General features: G+C 41.6%; 2 protein-coding genes across 2 annotated transcripts; both read left to right on the forward strand.

Moving 5' to 3' along the window:
• The first annotated feature begins 872 nt into the window (after positions 1-872).
• LOC133736664 (heavy metal-associated isoprenylated plant protein 26-like) lies at positions 873-2,049 on the forward strand. The gene is made up of 2 exons (XM_062164248.1): positions 873-1,089; positions 1,463-2,049. The coding sequence occupies exons 1-2, from the start codon at positions 1,012-1,014 to the stop codon at positions 1,844-1,846; spliced, it is 462 nt and encodes a 153-aa protein (XP_062020232.1). The 5' UTR covers positions 873-1,011; the 3' UTR covers positions 1,847-2,049.
• Positions 2,050-5,231: 3,182 nt separating this feature from the next.
• On the forward strand, positions 5,232-8,554 carry LOC133736663 (WD-40 repeat-containing protein MSI3-like). Its single transcript, XM_062164246.1, has 6 exons — positions 5,232-5,825; positions 5,992-6,315; positions 6,420-6,563; positions 7,037-7,161; positions 7,891-7,986; positions 8,105-8,554. The coding sequence occupies exons 1-6, from the start codon at positions 5,520-5,522 to the stop codon at positions 8,325-8,327; spliced, it is 1,218 nt and encodes a 405-aa protein (XP_062020230.1). The 5' UTR covers positions 5,232-5,519; the 3' UTR covers positions 8,328-8,554.
• Positions 8,555-9,321: the final 767 nt, after the last annotated feature.

Genomic DNA, 9,321 nt, shown 5'->3' on the forward strand with positions numbered 1-9,321 from the left:
GGCAGGACCATTGGTCATACAAATCAAGGAGACTCATAACTTGACTAAATATTGCCAACATCTTTCGCAAGGAAACGTCATCATACTAACTGGATAGTGGCTTTAAACCCATGAAATATTTACATATACTCGAGTCAACTCCACCTCATTATTATCTTATCGTACATGTTTGAGAGTTTCTACTTTCTACCCTGTAAATGTAAATGTGAAGTACAAAGTTTCTTTCTATATTGAAATGTGTATAGGTAAATAACTTTTTTTTTTTTTTGAGAAAAATATATATGTAAATAGATGGATATCACTATGTTTTATCAAAGGAGAAGACAGTTGGACCACAGGTTTGAAGTTTGAGCCCAAACACTGGTGTCGCATATGCCTACCAAAGATGCCCATCACGACAACACTGTACAGAAGACGCGTGAACACGCGCCACCCATGCCGTGGCCTCACCCATCAAACTCAACCCGGCCCCCACCACACATTTAACCGCACACCTCGCGGGGCCCCATTTCTAAAGGTGTTGTCAGTCCTCGCTCCCGTTCCCACCACCACTAAAGCGACCCAGGGACGGACACATCTCGAAATTCCCGTCAGGCGCGTGCGACTCAAATCCGAGGCGAACCCAAACCCCATAGGGACCTTCATGGTCGGTGAATGGATAGCACCGTTCCTCTCGCCCCCGTAGGATAATATCACACTGTACCTAGAGGGACACGTGTCGGAAACCCAGGACGATAAACCCTATTATAGTCGAGTCACTGACTACCGACGACCCAGATTGTCCCGATGGACTTAGCCATATTATTTTAATTAAGAAAGATAATAAAAAGATCCCAGATATTCTTTTTTTTTTTGCTTATAAAAGTAGAGCTACCAACTGACTCATATGTCCAGCTCTCCATACTCCAATCACTTATTTTTCTCTCTGCAAATCTGAGTTAGAAAATTCGTCTAAGAAGTGTGGTATTGCTATCTGGCTCTGAATCTGTGTCACATCGATCGAAAGCTAAGATGGGTGCTCTAGATCATTTTTCTAATCTATTTGATTGCTCAAGTGCGGGTCATCACAAGAAGCGAAAGAATTTCCAGGTATTTTACTTCATTCTAAAGTGTTTCAGCTCTCAAAGATCATGTCTTTATTAGTGTTTTTGAGCTCCAAACTCTTGAAAATGCTTATAACCCAGCAGATCTCAAGCAATTAGCTCAAATTCTTGTCAGATCCATGCTGTTCTTGTATAGAAAGAGAAGCTTCATTTTGAATCTTAGCAAGTCAAAAAGTGAAACAGAATGATTGTAAAAAACAAAAAAGGCACAGAATTTATATAAATCTGTCTCTGTTTTTCTTTTGCTGCTTTTATCTTTAGAGCTGGATACCCAGTACAAACCAATGATAATCCGCCACGTGTGCATTGCCGCTCATACTAACGTAAACCTTGTTTGTTTATTTGATTTTAATAATCAGACGGTGGAGATTAAGGTGAAGATGGACTGCGAAGGGTGCGAGAGGAAGGTGAGGAGATCGGTGGAGGGAATGAAGGGGGTGTCACAAGTGGACATAGACCGCAAGGCCAGCAAGCTGACGGTGACCGGCTACGTGGAGCCCAAGAAGGTGGTGGCACGCGTCGCGCATCGGACGGGGAAGAGGGTGGAGATCTGGCCGTATGTGCCGTACGACGTCGTCGACCACCCATACGCACAGGGGGTATACGACAAGAAGGCTCCGTCGGGGTACGTGCGAGGCGACCACCAGATGTCCGGGGGAGGACTAGCACGTGCGAGCTCCACCGAAGTTAGGTACACTACGGCTTTCAGTGATGAAAACCCAGCTGCCTGCACGGTCATGTGACTTGTCACCGGCTGCTGATGTGATGTGTCTAATTTAGTTTCTTGTTGTTGGAAATGCCAATGTAATTTGTGTGATGCACATTTTTCGAATTTGTTTGGTCTATTTCTACTTTAGGGTTGTCAAGAAAATCTATCATATGAAATGTGGCTAGTTTGCCCTTTGGATTGTAAATGGAAATGCAGTGGACGTACTATTTGGTTATACTTGTTGAGTGTTGAGTGTATATATTTATTAAAGAAAATTAATTATACGGTATATACTAATATCATGTAGATTAGACTTTGATACAAAGTCACACCGATTCGATGTATAAATAGACTAACTTGACTTGCTCTTAAATTAGTCTATATCTGCATCGAGTTAGTCTATCTCTACTCTCTAGTCTATCTATGTATTAAACTTAGACAAATCCTTATCAGAGTACCCAACTTGTACAATTATGTGTCTCGGCTTGAAATGAGAAATGACCGAGTCACTTTGAGAAATTGTATTACGAATATAAGATGTTACTGTAGATATAAAAAAATTAAATAAAATATGAAAAGAAGTTATCTATATATATTTTATTGATAAATTTTGATTTCCGTACATTTACGTATGTCTCAAAAGTTCAAAAACACAGATTTTGAAGGACATATTCGATTTTTATTGTTCCTTTAAAGTTCGGATACTGAGGTCCCAAAGGTTCTTTGTACTGTAGAAACACATAGTATGCGCTTGAACCCATAACTACTTTTTTTTACCAAAAAGAGACAGAGAGAAAAAAAGAAGCACGTAATGACTTATCTGAAAACAATCCATCGTGTGGTGTGGACCGTTTGCGTTAGGGCGGCCATCATCATTAAGCTTTGAATTGAACTAGAGGCAGATGGCACTTTGTATTCTAGTGGTGCAATTCAGTGTCATGGTCAAGAGTGTGATGATAAACAAACCTAATAATATGCTCTACAAAAATGTCACGCAACCCATAAATTCTAATATTGTGGCAGGAAGTTTGGTTAAGACAAGTCTTAATGAAAATTGATCACAAATAGAATCTTTGATCCAAGTATCCAACCGCCCATATCTTGGGCTTCAAGTTTAGAGACCAAGTCACCAGTGTTATGCAATGGTTTCTTGGGCATGGGGGAATCTACTAAAGGGTGTGTGGTCACTATTAATTTGATACACAATTAACCAACCAACTCCCACCTCTCTTTTCCCTAATTTTCAATATGTAGCCTTAGAGAATGGAATATTTGACTTGTGTAAAAAGAAAAATCCCAAATGGAACAATGATTCTTCTCCGCAAGTACGCTGTACTAGGCCTGGGCACAGAGCCACAGACCGAGACCGCATGTCAATTTGCTAGGTCCGGGACCAAGCCTTTTTTTTTCGGGCCGGGCTCAAATAATTTTTTTCAGTTATAGGGACCGTGAAGGACCGGATCAAATAGGCCAGGCCCGATCCTGCCGGGTTTTCGGGCCCAAAAGTCCAATTTTGCTTACCTTCATTTTCTCCACAATTTCATAATGTTTCTTAGCTTTCTGGGTTTATAAGAAGAAAATAACATTACACAAATCACAAACTAAGCTACAAAATGAAGAGAATAACATCCAAACTTCATAGCTTCTTCAAAGTTACAAAATACAAACAAATGAAGTTTCAAAGTTTAACTGCAGCCCTCAGACTGCCTGCTCACTATCATCACCGCCCTCAGACTAGCTAGAAGCCACCACCAACTTGTCCCCAATAACTGCAGCTGCTTTGGGTTCCATTGCCAAAGACCCAGTGATGAAGATTGAAGAGAGGCTTCGAGTTAGTGGTCGAAGAAGGCTTGGGGTTTCGAAACCTTGACGGATAACCAAAACCATTAAGTCCCACAAAGCCCTCGCCGGGCCGCCCTCTCGATTCTGCTTCGGCTCCTAGCTCTCTCTGGTTCTGGGTTAGTGTGATTCATTGAGATCCGAGGTAAATTGGGTCGAGGTCAAAGATTTGAGATTTGGTTGATTTGTTTGTATGAGTTTGAGCTGAAGAAGAACTGAAGAAGGCTGCAGGCTGGATTTTCAAATGGGTCGAGGTTAATTTGCAGAAGAAGGCTGCGAGTTTGAATGTTGGGAAAGGGTCGGGGTCATTTGCAGAAGAAGGCTGCGATGAGTTTGAATGTTGACTGAAATCTTAGTCAAGGCAGTATACTTAAGGACGTACGGTTATATTTCTTCGGGCTTTATTTTTTTCTGTATTTTTTTTCTTAAAGCCTGATCCGGACCTGATTCGGTCCAGGTTTTCAGGCTTTCGGGCTAAAATGCTCAGGCCTACGCTGTACTAATTATTTTTTTGATTACATTGAATTCATGTACTAACCTAATCCTAACACAGTTCCCTACATTATAAGAGAATGAATTCATAATTTTCCTGCGAGAAAATTATTACCAAGATTGGAATGGTGACATGCTTTTTTTTTTTTAATCAATTAATCAATGATTGTCATATATATTCATCACAAGCCAGAATAGGCCATTATATACCCCTTTCGCTGCCATTTAAGGGCATAGACAGACAAGAAAATAGTGGCAGTACCCATAGTGGTACATGAAAATAGACCCACTCATTATACAATCAAATACGTAGAGGTAGCGGAGATCCTTCATTGGTACTACGCAGGAGGCGCTAGATATCTAGGTTCCTAATACAAGAAAATTTATTGTAATTAGACAAAAAGTTAAAAACATATAGTTGGACCAAGGGCAAGAGCCCTAGCCCGAAATCATCCAGCCCAAGAAGGCAGCCTAAGAAAAGAGGTCCAATACTCTAAGGCCCAAAAGGATTGCCTTGACCCAAGCCCACACTCCATCTTCCTTACCTAATGGACACATGCACAGTTTCGGTGCAGTTCCGCTGGTCCCCGCCACCGCGACCCAAAGCCGTCCCGACCCATGCCACCGTTGCGGCCCACGCCGAGCCGCGCTGCTACGCACTAGCTTCACTGCTAAGTCATGCCCTTCGATCCAGCACCCCGCACCCCGCCAAGTACTTCCGAATCGTCGGTCTTGGAAGTCCCTCGACGAGGCACGCCCTCCCTGTACAAACCACCACCGCGCTGAAGACGTCGTCCGGTGCTCGTCGCCAAAAGCATCTAGTCCAAACCCCGAGCTAAACCCCTCTCCAAGAAGCTCCCAGGCCTCTAGTATTCAATTTCCCGTTGGGCAGCAACCTCTAGCCAGCAAGGCGAGCCAACACCGATCATGAGCGCCGCCGAACAAAAAGAAAATTGCAAAACCCTAGACCAAGAACAGTCCGAGTTTTGTGGAGCTAGATGGTGACCGAACCCCATTATGCAAGAAATATTCATTTTTTTCCCATTTTCTAAAAACATTTTCAGTTCTAAATATTAAGAGAGTAATGTTGCAAGTTCCAAGTTTTTGTTGGATTATGGCGCATTTATCAAATTCTCGAGTGCTTATAGCTATGAGTCACCAACATGGTTTCTCTACAAAAAGAAGAAATGAACTTGGGCTTTCTTTTGATCATCCCATAAAGATAGGGTCCGATTCTTTTTCCCCGCCGCCTTTATAAACCCTTCTTGGCGCTTCGCTCGCATCTTCACTCCCCTCACCACATTTTGGCGGGAAAATCAGAAAGAAGCGGCAAAGCTCGGAGCTCAGGAGATCCGCCGCAACCCACATCCACAGCCATGGCCGACGATCACGACCAAGAAGACACGGCCGTCGTTGAGGAAGAGTACGCCGTCTGGAAGAAGAACACTCCGTTCCTCTACGACCTCATCATCTCCCACCCTCTCGAATGGCCATCTCTCACCGTCCACTGGGTCCCCTCGGCCCCACAGCCCTACTCCGACCCGTCTCTCGCGGTCCACAAGCTCATCCTCGGGACCCACACCTCCGACGACTACCCCAACTACCTCATGGTCGCCGACGCCCTCCTCCCCGCATCTCAACCCAACGTTGACGCCGTTTCCGACGAGCCCACTCTCCCTAAGGTAATTCAAAATCACTGCTTTCGTTAATTATTCGGAGATCTATATCGATTTATAGGAATGATTTTCTGGGATTATCAACATTTTGAAGATTTATTTTGTGCCTACAAAGTGTTTGTGAAAATGCCTAGGAGAGAAATGTTTGTATTAATGCGTTGTGCGGTTGTAGGTTGAGATTACGCAGAAGATTCGTGTCGATGGAGAAGTGAATAGGGCAAGGTGTATGCTGCAGAAGTCGAATATAGTTGGGGCGAAGACCAGCGGTAGCGAGGTTTATGTGTTTGATTGTACCAAGCAGGGGCTGAAGTCTCAGGATGGCGAGTGTGATCCTGATTTGAGGTTGAGGGGTCATGATAAAGAAGGGTATGGCTTGTCATGGAGTCCCTTTAAGGAGGGTTACCTTTTGAGTGGTTCAAATGATTGTAAAATTTGCTTGTGGGATGTGTCTGCTTTGGCTCAAGATAGAGTGCTTCATCCAATGCATGTTTTTGAGGTAATTTTGGGACTCGAGACTTTTAAGTTTTTGATGTGTTGCATACGTGTTTTGGTTATGAGGGATATGATGGTTTGACTGTGCCAATTAATGTGTGTTTTCAGCGTCATGAAAGTGTGGTTAATGATGTATCATGGCATTCGAAGAACGAGAATCTGTTTGGGTCTGTTGGGGACGATTGTCAATTGATGATATGGGACTTGAGAACAAATCAAGCCCAAGACTCTGTCAAAGTTCATGAGAAAGAGGTGAAGCAACTTTTAACAATATCATTTGCATTTGTAGGATTCACACTTGCTAGTCACACACCCTTTTAAATCTCACAAGTGCTTGAGAATGTACAATTTGCATATCAGTTCACGTCGATGCTATCGGTGCTATCATTCATACTAGTTTATATTTTTGGTATCTAGTTTATATGATGTTTCTCCAGAAGTATTATTGACAGTTGACAATTAGGTTCATAAGTAGATAGAGTTATTTCTGGAATGGTTTGGAGGTTCTCACTGGTTATATATTACAAATTACTATTATTTTCAATGTCTTAGGATGTCCAAACTGAACATTTAAAGAAAGTGGAGATTGGTTTTGGTACTTATTAAAGTATGCTTCAATGATGTTGCCTATAACCCTCCCGCGTCACTTTTCATTATCATCTCTCTCATATATAAGGATCTTGTTACTGACCATGCTTACTCTCTTGTTTGTTTGGTGGTCTCAGGTAAACTATCTATCTTTCCATCCGTGTAATGAGTGGGTTTTGGCTACAGCATCTTCAGACACTACTGTGGGTCTGTTTGATATGCGGAAGCTGACGGTACCATTGCATGCTCTGAGTGGCCACACGTATGCTCTTCATCCCTTGCTCCCCTCCTTGAAATTTATTCATATAACCGTCATCTCTGCTCTTTAATTTCAATGTCTTCTTTTGTGTTTCTCTTGATCTAGATTTGTGCAATCAATATTGCATTTGAGCAAGATTTGAATATCAATTACCTCTCTGCTCTTGGTGCTATAAGAGTTTAAGTCACTGAATTTAATATCAAAATTCAAAGCATCACGACATTTATGCTAATACATATCTTCGTGACAAAAATAAAGCAAATGCGGCTGCTTTTCATTCTCTTGTTTCATGATTGTGCAACATGTCAGTGCCATGCAATACAAAAGTTATAGCCACTTACCAGATGATTTAAAAAATTATATGTACACACACATTGTCCCAACTGGTAAATAGTTGTAGACATATTTAGATTCCCTTGTTTCAATTGAGCAATTGACAATTATATCTTGTCAGCCCTTTACTAGATAATTCATTTGGGAAGTAAACATTCCTGAGAATTGAAGGTACTCGGTCAGCACAAATATGAAGCCTTTGTAGACAAAGTATAAGTTTCAAGAATTATAGTAAATTACATATGTGCTGGCTTACTCATACTCTGTTGACATAGTTTTCCCCCTCTCTATCATGTGAAGAATTATTTTTGGTGCTGCACTACAAACATTTTTTCAAAAATAATTATTAGAACATAGGGAATAATATCAAATCCCTCACTCTTCATGTGTTTCTTGCAGAGAGGAGGTATTTCAGGTTGAATGGGACCCTAATCATGATACTGTGTTGGCATCTTATGCTGGTGACCGAAGGTTGATAGTTTGGGACCTTAACAGGTATCTACCTTATCCAATATTAAAACTGCTGTGAGAAATGAAATGTTTTTTCTTTTACATGTTTCATCTGTGTTTCATTTGCTTGATTATCATCTAAGTCAATATGCGATATGTTTAGGATTGGGGATGAGCAGTTGGAGGGAGATGGTGATGATGGGCCACCAGAACTTCTGTTTTCACATGGCGGTCATAAAGCAAAGATATCAGATTTCTCATGGAACAAAGAAGTTCCATGGCTCATTTCAAGTGTAGCCGAAGACAACACTCTCCAGGTCTGGCAAATGGCTGATGGCATATACGGTGACGATGATGGGCAAGAAGGGGAAGCTTCTGATGTCTGATGATGATACGTTTCAAATTCTCAACCTGTGTTTTGTTGTTGCAAACTTCATTCCTTTTGAGTTTTAAGCTCTTGGTAGGAGCTGTTTTAAAACCGCTTGAGATGATTATGACAAGAAAAATCCTGTAGGTTTATAAGTAGGAAGTCCGTTACTGTCTTAACGAACTGGGATGTTCAAGTAAGAGAGAGATCGTCAATCTTGCAACGTAATTATTTTTTTCCTTCTAATTTCTAGTTTTTACATGCGATAGAGGGGAGCTTGATGCCCAACGTGCTTTTACTGCTATTCGTGCTAATGCTCATGTAAGAAATCATATCCCTGGCTCATGATTTTGAGTCCATCTCTTTTCACTGCCTAGAGGTAGAGTGATGGTGCTGAATGCTGATATTTGAATATGGACCCCCTTGGTTTCCCTCATGATGATGTGATGAAACAATTAGCAACTAGTGCGATGCTCTTTTTCACTTCACTCTAACTTTTGCATCACCGGAATCTATCTGACAAGGAGGTCACTTTTTAGTGCTTCCTTCGCTTTGTCAGCTTCTCTTTCGCTATTAATGAAATTTTGATCTTTTAGTTCTGTGCACTCCATACGCACATAAAGTTTGAATAAAAGTGCAAGTATCATACTTTATCAATAGTATTTCTCAGACGTCCATAATCGAATGGCCCCTTTTGGGAATCAGCATGCCAAGAAATCCGATATTTGAGTCTGCTTGTTGGCACCAAATGAAGGGACCAAAATGTTTGTCTTCTGCTTTCAGGAAAGGACATTATCCCATGCAAAAGAGGGAACTCGGAATTGACACAAACATGGATAATATTCACGAGGCCTAGTTAATCAAGAAGAAGTCTAGCAGGACGCCAGGACCACGCCAACATTGACGAATGCTTCCGATCTCAGTGGAGAGAGAATCCAATAATCCGCAACCCTATGAATCATTTTTTTTCCCTTTAAAATACATCTCACACTAGCTAACTAAGCCGGCTTCTT

The sequence above is a fragment of the Rosa rugosa genome, chromosome 3, assembly GCF_958449725.1.
Source record: "Rosa rugosa chromosome 3, drRosRugo1.1, whole genome shotgun sequence".
Taxonomy (NCBI): Eukaryota; Viridiplantae; Streptophyta; class Magnoliopsida; order Rosales; family Rosaceae; genus Rosa; species Rosa rugosa.